Genomic DNA, 15,520 nt, shown 5'->3' with positions numbered 1-15,520 from the left:
AACTGATTCATAGCTTCTGGATAATAATATTTTGATGGTAGGTTATATGTATTTAAAATACCTTCCCTTGACTTGTAGCACCTCTTTTCACCATCTTTATGGTGGCTTTTGTGATATAGTTAAGTTTAATAATCAGTTCCTTTGTGATTTAGTCTTTTTTATGTATCTTGTTTAAGAAATCTTTCCGGCCGGGCGCGGTGGCTCAAGCCTGTAATCCCAGCACTTTGGGAGGCCGAGACGGGCGGATCACGAGGTCAGGAGATCGAGACCATCCTGGCTAACACGGTGAAACCCAGTCTCTACTAAAAATACAAAAAACTAGCCGGGCGAGGTGGCGGCGCCTGTAGTCCCAGCTACCCGGGAGGCTGAGGCAGGTGAATGACGTGAACTCGGGAGGTGGAGCTTGCAGTGAGCTGAGATCCGGCCACAGCACTCCCGCCTGGGTGACAGAGCGAGACTCCGTCTCAAAAAAAAAAAAAGAAATCTTTCCTTTCCCGAGATAATAAATATATTGTATATTTTATTCTAAATCTTTCTCATTTATTAAACTGTTGCAGTTTGTTTTTGTAAAGAACCCGATTCCCCCTCTTTTTTGCAGTGTGGAGAGCTAGTTACCATCATAGCACAATTTATTAGAGGTTCACCTGTTTCCCAGTTGTGTGGTACACCGACTATATATATTTATGTTTCTGTCCTTGCTGTTCTGTTGCATTAATCTGATTTGTCTGAATCAATATAACACTATTTAAATTAATAGTTCTGTAAGTCCTGATATCTGAAAAGCTAGTAGGTCAAGTCACTATACATTCTTTTTTAGGCACAGCTTGCCTTTTTTTGGGGGCCTTTACTATTCCATACATATTTTAGAATTAACTTGTCCAGTTCCTTGGAAAAGATTTTGACTGGAATTGCACAAAATATGTGATCATTTTAAGAAGAACTGACATCTTTACATTATAATTTCTTCTATACATGTCTTGCACATCTTTGTTAGTTATTGCTACATATCTTATTTTTATTATTATTGTAAATGGTATTTCTTTTTAAATCGTATTTTTGAACTGTGTTTTCATAAAGAAATGCAAATGAATTTTTTTTATATTGAGCTAACCTACCTTTCTAAACTCTTCTGTTAATTCTGACAATTTGTTTCCAAATGCTCTTAAGTTTTCTATATAGCAATTATATAATTTGTAAATAATGACAGTCTGAGTTCTTCCTTTCTGCTTCTTATATTCTTTATTTCATTTCCTTGTCTTTTTACATGACCCAGAATTATTAATACAGTGTTGAATAGAATCAGTGATAGTAGACATCCTTGTCTTGCTCTTTTTCCTGATTTTAAACAGAATATTTTTAATATTCTCCCATCCAAAATAATGCATCTTACAAGGTTCTACATTTTTTAAATAAATTTTAAGAAATTTTATTTTATTTCTTCTTTGCTTTTATTTTTACAATGTGGACTTTAAAAAACCACAGGTGAATATTTAATTTTATCAAATATACTTAAAATGTAGTAAGTCTTTTTTTTTTCTTTTCGTTTTGTTAATATGAAGAAATACATCTACAGGTTTTCTAATACTAAGCTACTTTGCACTTCCTGATAAATTTAACTTGGTCATTTATTAGATTTTTAAAAACACTTCTAAAAAAATCTTCTCTGTTTATTTGCGCATATACCAGGTGAGTTTTGGCAGCCTCTTGTTTTTTTCTTTTTTACCCTTTCTTTTTTTTTAAAAAAATCCTTCTATTTCTTTAATGATTAATACATGGCTATTTTGTGTTTTGTATCTGATAACTATATGTAAAGTTCTGGGGAGTCTAAACCAACTGCTTCTAGGCTGACTGCCCATCAGTCACAGAGCCTTGTTTTCTTGTATGCTTGTGAGTTTCTCTCTGATTGAGTTTAATATTTGAACAACCTGAGGACTTAAATTAAAGATGCTCTTTCAGAGGTGTTTGCCAGAAGTCAGAGTCCAGGACTGACCTGGGAGCAGTTTAGGATCTTAAGATCTAGGCTTAATATGGTAGACTCTGGTTGAATTACCTTACCTTGCAGAGAGTCTGAAACTAGATTGTTGAATGCAGCGCCGGAATTCACGCTTTCCCTCGAGACTACTCTGGCGTTCAACTCACAGCTCTTGTTTCAGCTTCTTTTTGAACTCCGTGTGCCTCAACACACACCTTGGCAACTTCCTTGATATTTTTGTGAGGACAACAATGCGTGTAAAAGGGAGTGGTTGGTGACTAATAAGGAATGATCGCTAACTGTTGGAAATTGATTCTGATGACATTTTCCCAAAAGGATAACCGGGAATATTTTGTGCAAAATTAGGATTATTATAATAGGCATTTAGTTTTTCATCATTACAAATTTTTGGGAAAATCATTAATCATTTGAAAAAACTAATTGACACATCTCCATTGTAGCAACTCGTATTTTCGCTTCTAGTATCATGATTATATCCCCTGTATAATTTGGAAATTGATTTTAGCATTAGGAAAGTTCCTAGTTTCGGTTAAAATGAATTTTTTGTAAGTTGAATTCTATTTTAAATGCACAATTTTAGTTTGTTATTTCTTTCCTTGATAAGCATTTATTGAATGTTGTTATATGACTAAAACTGTAAGATGATCATATTTAAATATTTTCACAATTTCTTTCATAGTTTCCAAAGTGTATATATATACTTATATATTTGATATGTATGAATCTACTTATGTACTGTATATATAAATATAATAACATTGTATATAAAATATATATATACGTGTATATAAATATACATACAAATGTGTATATATTTATATACAAATGTCTATAAATATAAATACATTTATATACACAAATATAAATACTGTGCATATATATATACACAGTATATATTTATATTTGTGTATATAAATGTGTGTATACACACACACACACACACACACACACACACACACAGTGTTTTTTGATCCATGCAACAATCTTGGGAGATGGGATATTGTTATTATTTCTACATTTACAGATGAGGTCCTGTGGTTCACCAATCTTTGTGTTTTATTCAAGATTATGTAAGCACTAAGGGGTGAAATCAGGCTGAGAACCCAGATTTCTTCATCCCTAAACAAAGTATTTCTTCTAAAATGTGGTAGCCATTTACTAGTTTATCTCTATCAGGTTACGCTTTATTCATTATTTTTCGTGAGAAGGTTGTAGTTGTACAAACTGGCTGATATCTGATAATGTTTTAATGTAATTCAAAGTTGATTTCTTAAATCCAGGTGTTAGAGTAGCACACTACTGTACAATTCTCTGTTTCATGTTTTACACAGTCAAGTTACAACTTGCACATGTTACATTAAAATGTGATTTCGCCTTCATTTCTTGAAATGAGCCAGAGGAAGAAGTGATTTTGTTTGTGTGATTAGGGAAATGCTACTTGACTGCTAAATTGCTCTATAAGAGCACATTAAAGGTGCTTGATTTTATACTGTTAAAATAAACTGCCTTTTGATTGTGAGGCCGTTGATGAATATTTGGGCTTTAGGTTTTTTATGATACAGGATCTTTTCCATTTCTGGCTTTGTATCTCAGAGATCACTTAGTTACGCTTATAGATGAATAGGAATTTTAATTCTTTGTTTTAGAAAGAAGCTTGGCGACTGTTAGTGAGTTACAAATAAGCCAAATGGAAAAAGGTACATATTTCTGGAATATCATATAAAGGTACATATTTCTGGAATATCATATCATAAGGATTTAGACTCTTGGGTGTCATATTAATTTTCAGAAGAATCAGAAGAATGGGTATAAAAAGATATGGGACTTCTCCCCAGGGTGGGTTAGAGGTGGTGAAATATCTCATTTATTTTAGTTTTTATTTTTTTTTCTGACATCATCATAGATAAGATCAAATAATGGTAAGCATGCCAATGAATTTTCTGAACACTATTCCTTTAAGTGAAAGAAGAGGGTTTCAACAAAACTATTTAATATTGGATCTTCTAAAAGACAGATTTAAGAGTTTCATCTTTAAAAGTCAGAAAAAGTAAGTTATTTTATACAATGAATATTGCCGTGCCATGTGTAACAGACATGACATGAGAGGGAATCAGAGAACATGCAGTTAGTACAACCCAAACTAGTATCATTATTTTTGCTCAGTCACTTCCATTGTCTAAGTAAGATAAATAAATGACAGCATAAAATAAAATTTCAAAACTTTACTCAATCATATTAAGCTATTTTAATTACAGTAAATGTTTTAATGCCATTAAATATTCATCACCATTCAAAATTATTGATGTAAATAGTGTTATATGTTAAAGGTAATTTAACTTCCATGGATGAGAATTCAGCTAATGTTTCACTTAACTTTTAGGTAATTTTTTTAATATCCTGGTGTTAAACGAAGTCCATGAATTTGTGGTGAAAGCTGTTCAGCGGTACCCAGAGAACGCAGCATTACAGATCTCAGCGCTCAGCTGTTTGGCCCTCCTCAGTAAGTAACTTCACTAAAAAGGAGATTCTTCCAGAGGCATTTGACATCCAGTGTGAACAATGTAACAAGAGAATCATATGTACAGATGGAAGTTCTGTCCTGTGTAGTTCATTTTCTAGTAGAGGATACTTTCAAGGAAACTAACAGTTGTGACAAGTATACACATCTCCATGTAGAGTTTTGCTTTACATCATTCTTGATTTAGCTTTGTCATTAAGCAGCTAATCTTTTTTTAAAGAATTTTTACTTGTGGCTGGGCATGGTGGCTCACGCTTGTAATCTCAGCACTTTGGGAGGCCAAGGTGGGTAGATCACAAGGTCAGGAGTTCGAGACCAGCCTGGCCAACATGGTGAAACCTCGTCTCTACTAAAAATATAAAAATTAGCCAGGCATGGTGGCAGGCGCCTGTAATCCCAGCTACTTGGGAGGCTGAGGCAGGAGAACCGCTTGAAACCAGAGGGTAGAGGTTGCAGTGAGCCGAGATCGTGCCACTGCATTCCAGCCTGGGCAACAAGAATGAAACTCAGTCTCAAAAAAAAAAAAAAAATTTGTATTTTAAATTCTGGTGTACACATGCAGGATGTGCAGGTTTTTTACATAGGTAAACGTGTGCCTTGGTGGTTTGCTATACCTATTAACTCATCACCTAGGTATTAAGCCCAGCATGCATTAGCTATTTTTCCTAATGCTCTCCCTCCCCCAGTCGCATCCTCTAATGGGCCCCAGTATATATTGTTCCTCTCCCTGTGTTCATGTGTTCTCATTGTTCACCTCCCACTTATAAGTGAGAACATGCAGTGTTTGTTTTTCTCTTCATGTGTTAGTTTATTTGAGGATAATGGTTTCCAGCTCCATCCGTGTCCCTGCAAAGGACATGATATCATTGCTTTCTATGGCTGCATAGTATTCCAGGGTGTATATGTACCACATTTTCTTTATCCAGTCTATGATTGATGGGCATTTGGGTTGATTCCATGTCTTTGCTGTTGTGAATAGTGCTGTGATGAACTAATCTTTTCAAATAATCCTTCTCTTTTTTTTTTTGGGGGGGGGCGGAGTCTTGCTCTGTCGCCCAGACTGGAGTGCAGTGGCCGGATCTCAGCTCACTGCAAGCTCCGCCTCCTGGGTTTACGCCATTCTCCTGCCTCAGCCTCCCTAGTAGCTGTGACTACAGGCGCCCGCCACCTCGCCCGGCTAGTTTTTTTTTGTATTTTTAGTAGAGACGGGGTTTCACCGTGTTAGCCAGGATGGTCTCGATCTCCTGACCTCGTGATCCGCCCGTCTCGGCCTCCCCAAGTGCTGGGATTACAGGCTTGAGCCACCGCACCCGGCCTCAAATAATCCTTCTCTAGTCTATTAGGTTTTTTTTTTTTTTTTTTGGTACCCTCTTCCTCATTTTATTATTTATCTGTATAGGATGGTAGTATTATGAGGTGTGTAATATATCAAAAATTATCTTTATAATTGACCAAGGCTTCTACTAAAGCACACCTCATTCTGTTGGTAATATTTCAAAATATTGAATTAGAGTTGTTCAAACTGTTAATCATATATATAATGTTTTATTTATTTTTTAATTTTTTTCAAGCTGAGACCATTTTCTTAAATCAAGATTTAGAGGAAAAGAATGAGAATCAAGAGAATGATGATGAGGGGGAAGAAGTTAAATTGTTTTGGCTGGAAGCCTGTTACAAAGCATTAACGTGGCATAGAAAGAACAAGCATGTGCAGGTTGGACTCTCATAAATATTAGAGTTACTCAAAATTATGTTTCTAATCATTTATATTTTGACAGATTTCTTTTTTCTCCCCTAATCCAGGAGGCTGCATGCTGGGCACTAAATAATCTCCTTATGTACCAAAACAGTTTACATGAGAAGATTGGAGATGAAGATGGCCAGTCAGTAGTTTTGATTTTATATGATAGAAAATTTCAGTTATATTTTAAATCAATACCTACAAAATACTTTAACCATAACTTTTATTATTAGAAATGTTTTTGATATAGCCTTTTAGTTTTAGATGTTGCTGCCAAATAGTAGTACGTATGTAGCATTTTGATCTCGTTACCTCCAGGAGTTAGAAAAGGTAGCATGTTTGAGAGTTATTATTGAGAGATTTGGAATCAAGAGTCATTTGGTAATTCACAAATCATGGAGAAAGAATCTTTCTGTTTCCTGGCTGATCGTTTTAAAATGCCATATTAATTCATCTTGGGTGATAGAAATTGCAGAGCCATCTGTGATCTTTTCTTCTGTGGTGACTAGCCAGCAGGTTGTCAATATCAGGAATTAGATTTGGTTAGAGAGCTTCCTATGATGAGTTCCCATCTGATGTGACAGAGTTGACCTGTCTTCTTTTGAGAGGGTTATTTGAAGCTGTCATCTCCAGATAACTCTTTCTCTAGGAGTGCCATTCAAACATCATAAGACTGGCACTCTCTCCCAAAGATACAAACTGTAGCAAGGAGTTTTGTGCATATCAGGTTTGTTTCATATCCGTGAGCCTTTGTGTTTTATGGCAACTGATTATGCTTGTGCTATTTGCAATGGATATCCTCTGGGTTTTAAATTGTGAATGGCTTATTTTGGAAACAAATAGTAGTATTCTACATCTGAAATCTTGACAGTCTATTTGTTTAATTATCTATTGCTGATAAGAAGGGAATTAATAACAGATGCTACTTAATTAAATATTTTCATTTTGACAAGAAACAGTAGTTCTTTTGAAAACTATGCTAAATTGGCATCTTAATAATCTCATGTTGAGCAAGACTTTTGGAGATTAGGGTAAGGGAGATTCATGTTGCAGTTTATAAATTTTAGTTCATAGGATACCTGTTTCTCAATATCCGTAAGAGAACTTTAAAATAAATATATTATTAAAACAAAGAAAATAAATTTATGTTGTACATCTTTAAAACCTATCTTGCTTCTTGACAGTTTTTTATTGTTCTTTTCTTTTTACCATTATCTTCTTTTCCTCACTTTACGTTTTTCCTCAGCATCTCTTTACATATCTGCTAAGCTTCTTTATTTCTCTCTGCTGCTTATTGGTTTTTGAAAAAGCATAAAAATACTAATTTTTTAGTATTTAATTAATTTGAGTCTTAAAAATGAACTATAATTAACTCTTGTAAGGGGAGGTGGCATAAAATATTGTTTACATGCTCTTAATTGTTGTTAGAGATATTTGATAATGGTAAGCGAGAATAGTTATTTAAAAGATTACTACTAACATTTTCGTTGAATTTTTGAAAGTTTCCCAGCTCATAGGGAAGTGATGCTCTCTATGCTGATGCATTCTTCATCAAAGGAAGTTTTCCAGGCATCTGCTAATGCATTGTCAACTCTCTTAGAACAAAATGGTAAGCAGTGTGCCATATTTTCAAATAAAGGGAAACACATTTTTGTGGTAGTTTTAATTATAAAAGCTATATATTGTGAGAAACTTACATAATTTATAAAGCTATATATTGTGAAAGATATCTCTGTGTGTAGAGATATATTGACATGTGGATTATGAACATATAGGTAAAAGGATGAAGAATAAAATAAACATTTGTTGTATATTTTTGTGGACTTCTATGTATAAACTCACACATGACAAATACAAAATTTTACATATTTTGTAGAAATATTATACTCTTTTATAACCAAATTTTATTTTCTTTATGTTGATACATGTGTATTCTCACATTATCATTTTTTATTTTTAATTTTTAAAATTAATTTTTGTTTTTAGATATGGTCTCACTCTGTCACCTAGACTGGAGTGCAGTGGCATGATCATGGCTCACTACAACCTCAAACTTTTGGACTCAGGTGATCCTCCCACCTCAGCCTCCTGAGTAGCTGGGACTACAGGTGTGCACTGCCATGCCTGGCTAATTTTTTGCAGAGATGGTGTTTTGCCATGTTGCCCAGGCTGGTCTTGAATTCCTGGGCTCAAGCAATCGATCTGCCTTGGCCTCCCAAGTGCTGGGATTACAGGCATGAGCGATTGTGCCCAGCCCAAATTATCATTTTTAAAAGCTATGTAGTTTTTCAATGCATGCCTGTATTCTATTTTATGAACCAATTTCTTATTGATGAAGTTTTAGTTTGTGTCTAGTGGGATGTTTCTGAAACCCATAATACATACCAATGATCACTTTCCTCCTCTGTTTTCCTTTATACATGGTTCCTATTATTTTCTTGGGAAAATTTCATAGAAATGCAACTGGGCAGAAAGCTATTCACCATTTTAAAATCTGGTAAAATTGTCTATTATAAATTTTCACACTATACTTTTTAAAAAAATGGTTCTTTACACATAATTCTTATAAGTCTTATAGCTCTGTATAATTAAGAAGAGAAAATGGCTTGTATAACTTCAGAAAGACGTGAGTTTTAAGTTTATTGTTCAGGCTGCTCAAATTTCTTCCCCCATAAACAGGAATACTGCCAGAAATCCTTAGGTGAAAACTCATCATAAAGGCATTGGGACTTGGCAGCTTTTGTAGGATATTTTTATAGGGCGAAAATTAGAGAAAAACGCTGAAAGTCAGAGACAGAGACCAGTGTAAGCACCAGCTTTTAATAGAGAATCTGGGTAAGGTGGAAAAAAAAATAAAGCAACCACCTCATGCATGTTTCTTTATATTATTATTGAAGCTAAATAAAGAGGAAAATCATTTCTTCTTCCTCTTCCTTCTTTTTCATCTCACCTCTCTGATGGCACTTTAATAAAACGCTTGGAGTGGCAAGGGCACTGACAGACAGACAGGGGCTGCTCTCAAGGGTAATGAGTCTGAGTAAAAGGGGAAGGAGAGGAAATCGCTGTTCTCGAATCTCTCATATTCTACTGTGCAGTTAAAGAGGGCTGGACAGGGATTTCACTCCCAAAAATGAGGACTGGACTTTGTGGCTTCTGTTGAGGCACCTTAGAGTGGAGGTAGACTTTTACTATGTACAGACAACATTGCATTGGTGACATCATTCATAACCACCTGGAAATCTCCTTTGATATGCAAATTAAACAACCAAAACTTTGTGAAATTTCGACTGCTTCCTATTATGATGTCTGAGGACTGGTTACATTCAGAGTCCACCCTGATGTCTTCGTTCAGTTCTCTGCTCTTTCTAGTTCCCTACTTCTTTGTTCCTGACCACCTGTCAGGTAAAATGTCCTCAGATCCTTTTGTATTGTCTTTGGAGTTCTGCCTTAATAAAGCATGAAGAACTTGAGTAGCTCATTCATCACCTTTCTTGGGAAATTTCTCATTGAAAGACGCTTGAGAACCTTTGGGTGTACAGAGCTGGGCATGGCTTTTTTAGAAAAATGGCTACACTGGCAGGCAGAAGAACTGGGTCCTTGGAACCATGGAGGTCCCAAGGTTGCACACATCTTGTGTGACATTTTCCATTCAATTAATTAACTAATATTCATTGAGCTCCCAAGTGTCTAGTGTCTGTAGGCACTTGGGATACATTCATTAAGTAAAAGTCCCAGGCTCATGGAATTTAAACTGTAGTGGGGAAGATAATAAGACTAACTAAAAAATGTAATATTTGAGGCAGTTAAGAATAGAAAATGAAGCAAGGAAGGAGAATATGATACGTTAGAAATCAGAGGAGATGAAGTTGTGAATAGGCAGCCAGGAAAGAAGGTGTCTATTGAGTAATACCTGCAGGGTGTTGCATATTGTTTTTTGCCTCTTAAAGCAGTTAATTTCCTGTTAAAATGGAGTGGATGAGATCAAGAGTATTATGTAGATAGCTGGTAGATGCGATAGCATGTAAAATGTTCTGTAAAGTCTAACGTGACTTTATGATGAAATTTCTTCTCCTAGGTTTATTGCTTGCAATTTTCAAGTCACACATTGGGTTACTGTCTAGGATAGTGATTCTTAAAGTGTGGTTCCTGGACCAGCAACATTTGCTGGGGAAACTTGATAAACAATGTAAATTCAAGGGCCCCATACAGACCTTCTGAATCATAAACCTTGGAGTTGAGACCCAGCAATCCATGTTTTAATAAGCTCTCCAGATGATTCTGATGCACACTAAAGTTTGAGAACCACTGATCTAGTGTCGTTTTTGTCTTTTATTTTATTTTATTTTTTTTTGAGACGGAGTCTCACTCTGTCGCCGGGGCTGGAGCGCAGTGGCCGGATCTCAGCTCACTGCAAGCTCTGCCTCCCGGGTTCACGCCTTTCTCCTGCCTCAGCCTCCGGAGTAACTGGGACTACAGGCGCCCGCCACCTCGCCCGGCTAGTTTTTTGGTATTTTTTAGTAGAGACGGGGTTTCACAGTGTTAGCCAGGATGGTCTCGATCTCTTGACCTAGTGATCCGCCCGTCTCGGCCTCCCAAAGTGCTGGGATTACAGGCTTGAGCCACCGCGCCCGGCCAGTTTTTGTCTTTTAAAGCGTTGTCTTGGCTAGAAGCTAGCCACTTTGGGAAAGGTTGTTACAACTTCTGATGTGATCGAGCAAAGTAACCAACTGTTTATTGTATATTAACGTGTGATATTCTGAATGTGTTTAAAAGATATGAGTTTTTCAGGTTCTGGCAGTATTTTAGAATGTGTATGTGATTTCTATTAGTTTCCATGTTTTGTCCTATCTTCTTGAGATAGACTACTTATTTTAAAAGCAATACTTAAGTTAAAACTTTTTATGTTTCTTTTTCTGTCACTTTCAAAGTGTTGAATCACAGTGTGTAATGTTGGAATTGATATTTTTATAGAGGCTTCAAGACAGTTGATGTTTATGTGGAAACTTGAAGACAATAGATTTATGTTTAGTGAAGGAAGTTTATTGCAAAGAGGAAAATTGGCCTGTTGTGATGGCTCTTGCCTGTAATCCCAGCACTTTGGGAGGCCAAGGCAGGAGGATTGCCTGAGCTCAGGAGTTCAAGACCAGTCTGGGCAACATAGTGAGATCCCCTCTCAACAAAATATTAACAAAAATTAGCCAGGCATGGTGGCACACTTGTAGTTCCTGCTACTTGGAATCACTTGAGGCCAGGAAGTTAAGGCTGCAGTAAGCTATGATCTCGCTACTGCACCCCAGCCTCCGCAACAGCGAGAGATGCTGTTACAAAAAGCAACAACAACAAAAAAAGAAGAAAATTATTGCTTAATCATTATTGCTGGAATATAGTTACTTTCCACAAATAAATGAAATGCCAGTTGTAAAGCATATCTCTATGTTTCCTAGAGTTTGGCATTACTTTGTGAAAATAACCGTAATTACTTATATTCTATGTAAATGCTTTCCATTCCTTTGTATATGATGGACTATATTCTAAATCTTATGGTAAAATTATGAAAATATGCTTTCATATCCATAAGTGACACTTTAAAAAATCTCAGTTAATTTCAGAAAAATCCTGTTATCAAAAGGAATATACCTGAATGTTTTGGAGTTAATGCAGAAGCATATACATTCTCCTGAAGTGGCTGAAAGTGGCTGTAAAATGCTAAATCATCTTTTTGAAGGAAGGTAATATAGATTCATTAACTTGTACAGAATATATCATATTGGGCCAGGTAGAATATCAATATTTCAAGCGTATTTCTAACAATGAAAAGGAAAAGAAAAACGTAAGACACTTGAAAATTGAAGCATTTTGCAATGTAATCTCGTGTCACTAGTACCATAGACTGACTTTATCTGAACACTGAAAAGATGGCAAGATTGTGGAAACATGTTGAAAGTTTGCTTTTGAACCTGATGCTTGATGTTGACTATATTTTGAAAAGTGGTAATTGTATAGCATATAGCATACAGCAGTTTTTCTAATATTGTGTGTGTGAAAGTTATAAAAGATAAAATCAGGATATACCTTTTAATTGTTGTTCTTTCACAATGAATATATTATTCCTTCATTTGAATGAACTTTGGCTTCTCTTCCTGCTCTCAATCTTTAGTTAGGGAAAATTTTAACTACATCTAGTCCAAGTGCAGCGATGTTAAGATTATACAGCTGCTGGTTAGTGGCACAACAGAGACCAGATCCTTTGATCTATGTGTGGATGGTGGTGGGACAGAGGGGGATGAGGTGGGGGTAAGGGGTGGTAGGTGTGGGCAGAACTTGTGGCTTAAAAAAAAAAAAAAAACCTGTTTAAAAGACTAAAAATGAATAATATGCAGAAGGTACCTACTGTAGAATAGGCTCAGTGCCTTTTTGCATTTTGTTAAGCCAAAAAATATGTAAATTTGGCATTGTCTGAGTAAATTTCAAACAAAAAGAGGCTATATAGAAAACTCTCATGTGTAGACAAAATAATTGGCACAGAAGTTGCAGTAAAAACTAATTTTGTTCCTGGCTTTGCCACTAATTTGAGCCAACTGTTTCATCTCTAAAACTTCACCTTCCTCATTGGTAAAGAATGATAATGGGAGGCCGAGACGGGCGGATCACGAGGTCAGGAGATCGAGACCATCCTGGCTAATACGGTGAAACCCCGTCTCTACTTAAAAAAATACAAAAAACTAGCCGGGCGACGAGGCGGGCGCCTGTAGTCCCAGCTACTTGGGAGGCTGAGGCAGGAGAATGGCATAAACCCGGGAGGCGGAGCTTGCAGTGAGCTGAGATCCGGCCACTGCACTCCAGCCTGGGTGGCAGAGCAAGACTCCGTCTCAAAAAAAAAAAAAAAAAAAAAAAAAAGAATGATAATAACAACCTTGAAAGTTGTAAGCTTAGAATGTAAGGATTAAATAAATTAATTTTTACAAAGGGATTAGGATAATGCCTGCTACATTTTAAGCACTCAACAAATTATATCTATTGTTATGCTGTTATTAAGTGTGAATAGATGAAGTGCATATAGCATGAAATGTAACATAACTGCAGACTTGTAAGAAGTAGGGTTACACTGTTTTTAACATCAGTCTAGCTAATCTATGTTTATGTATCTCTTTAAGCTGTGTTTCTCTTATTTAAATGTTGTTTTTGAACACTGAGATGAAAAGTTTATCTTAAATGTTGATTTTAATGGTGCCGGAAGTGTGCAAACCTTTATAAATGAGGCACAAACACAGTGGAATAAACTCCAGTCTAGGATTCTGTAGATTCTGGGCAAGCCATTTAATGTTTCTGGCTGCATGCTCTTAAGTAAAATGTGTGCAGTTGCAGTCCTGGAGATTCCACATTGGCTCTGGTAATGTGTCTGCCCCTAGAGAACTCATGTTAGTTGAGAGACTGATATGTAAACAGGTTATTATAATACAGTCTTAGAATGCAGTGACAGTAGTGTGTAAAATATACAATGGTAAGAGTAGAGTGGACCCAGCTGAGGTTACCTAAGGAGGGGAGGCTCCAACAGAGGGATGTGTTTAAACTGGGACTTTAAGTTGGCAAAGAAGGAGTATATCTCAGTGTCCACAGAACCGTGCAAAGTGAGAACATGGTTCTGATATGCACAAGTTTCAGTTAGCAAGTAAAGCAAGGATTGGCTGTATTAAAGTTCATAGTACCTACCGCATTCTAGTCAAGTGACATTTGCTTATATGTAAAAGAAAGAATAGCTTAAATACCCTAGAGAAAACAAGACTGTAAAACAAAAATAATTAAGGATACTATATAAGAACTCCAGTGATGTTAATCTGGAAGAGGAAGGTTCATGTGCTGTAAAGAGGCCTTATCTTGGGGTCAGACAAGTTTGGGTACCAGCCTTGTCTCTGTCACTTTCTAGTGACAAAACCTGAGTATTTAACCTCTGTCTGCCTAAGTTCTTCATGTAGAAAATGGGGATAATAACACCTGCCTGCTGGGATTGTTGTCATTGACCCATCCTAGGTCAGAAGGATGTTGTTAGTTTTATGAAATGAAATAATTCCCAGGTTACTATGAATTCTATCTTATGAGTTCAAAGTTTAGACAATTAAAATTATGTATGCTTATACTACTGATTTCAAATGCATTTTCATATAGTCTTTCCTGATAAAATATATTGGTTCTGTCCTCCTGTACTTACTTCAATTTGGTGTTTATACCCACTGAATCAGATCGGTCTTCCAATAAACATGCCAATTTTATATCCCCAGCAACACTTCCCTGGATACAATGGCAGCAGTGGTCCCCAAAATAATAACAGTTATGAAAAGTCATGAGACATCATTACCAGTACAGCTGGAGGCGCTTCGAGCTATTTTACATTTTATAGTGCCAGGTAAGTTACATAGTTGATTGTGGGAACAGATAACAATTTAAAGGGATTTTTGACTTTTCATGAAATAGCAATTTTCTAGGCAAATATTGAAAGACTAGTTTCTGTTGACTAAATGTAAATCTTTCTGTTACACCAAAAACAAAAATAGGGGTTAAATATGATGTAGAATTGGCATTTAGATTAATTTTTATAAAAAATATAAAATTCAGTAATTTATTTATTTTAAATAACTACAATGTAAGATGCGGAGATTTTATTTTTAAGGAGGGTGTTCATCTCTGATAATTGTTTTCTATTTTTGTTGCCGTGATCTGAGTTCAAACTTTTTTTCACTTGTTTGAATTGTACTATTAGCTAATTTTCATAACTATTCTCTTCCTTCATTTCCATCCTTTTCTTACTCTGTGATTGAATTAATCTTTCTCCAATGTGGCGTGTACTCATTTACCTCAATGGCTTCCACCCTCCACCCACCTTTAATTCCTACTTACATCTGTTATCACCTTATTTGTTCTCAAAAGCCCCTTTAAAATACCCATGTCTCTATTCATTCAGCACATTTATTAAGTGCTTCTTATGGTCTAAGCACTGTGGTGCTGTTAAGCTTTGAAAGATGAATTGGAAAAAAACTGTACTATTATAGGAGCTTAGAGGTAGATGGACGTGTAAATAGTTAATTAACAGGCAGTGTGAGAGGGGCCATGATAGATGCATGTATAAAAGGCTTTGAGAATATTGATTGAGGCACAAATAATTTCTTCAGAGGAGTAGGACAGAGATTATAATATTTGAGGTGGAAGGGTAAATAGAGCTGGCCTGGCAGAAAGACCAAGGAGGACGTTTCAAGCAGAAGAACATGCACATGGT

The 15,520-nt window shown here is 35.9% G+C and overlaps 1 protein-coding gene across 1 annotated transcript in view; it reads left to right on the top strand.

The window, feature by feature from the left end:
• Positions 1-15,520, top strand: part of LRRK2 (leucine rich repeat kinase 2) — a 160,294-nt gene that overhangs the window by 20,148 nt on the left and 124,626 nt on the right. The window contains exons 8-13 of the mRNA XM_033222425.1: positions 4,374-4,493; positions 6,083-6,225; positions 6,315-6,394; positions 7,755-7,861; positions 11,852-11,981; positions 14,529-14,653. Of these exons, the coding sequence (XP_033078316.1) occupies positions 4,374-4,493; positions 6,083-6,225; positions 6,315-6,394; positions 7,755-7,861; positions 11,852-11,981; positions 14,529-14,653 (705 nt within the window). The remainder of the gene's footprint in view (positions 1-4,373; positions 4,494-6,082; positions 6,226-6,314; positions 6,395-7,754; positions 7,862-11,851; positions 11,982-14,528; positions 14,654-15,520) is intronic.

This window comes from Trachypithecus francoisi, unplaced genomic scaffold (assembly GCF_009764315.1).
Source record: "Trachypithecus francoisi isolate TF-2019V2 unplaced genomic scaffold, Tfra_2.0 Lachesis_group11, whole genome shotgun sequence".
Taxonomy (NCBI): Eukaryota; Metazoa; Chordata; class Mammalia; order Primates; family Cercopithecidae; genus Trachypithecus; species Trachypithecus francoisi.
This window is presented reverse-complemented; position numbering and strand designations above follow the sequence as displayed.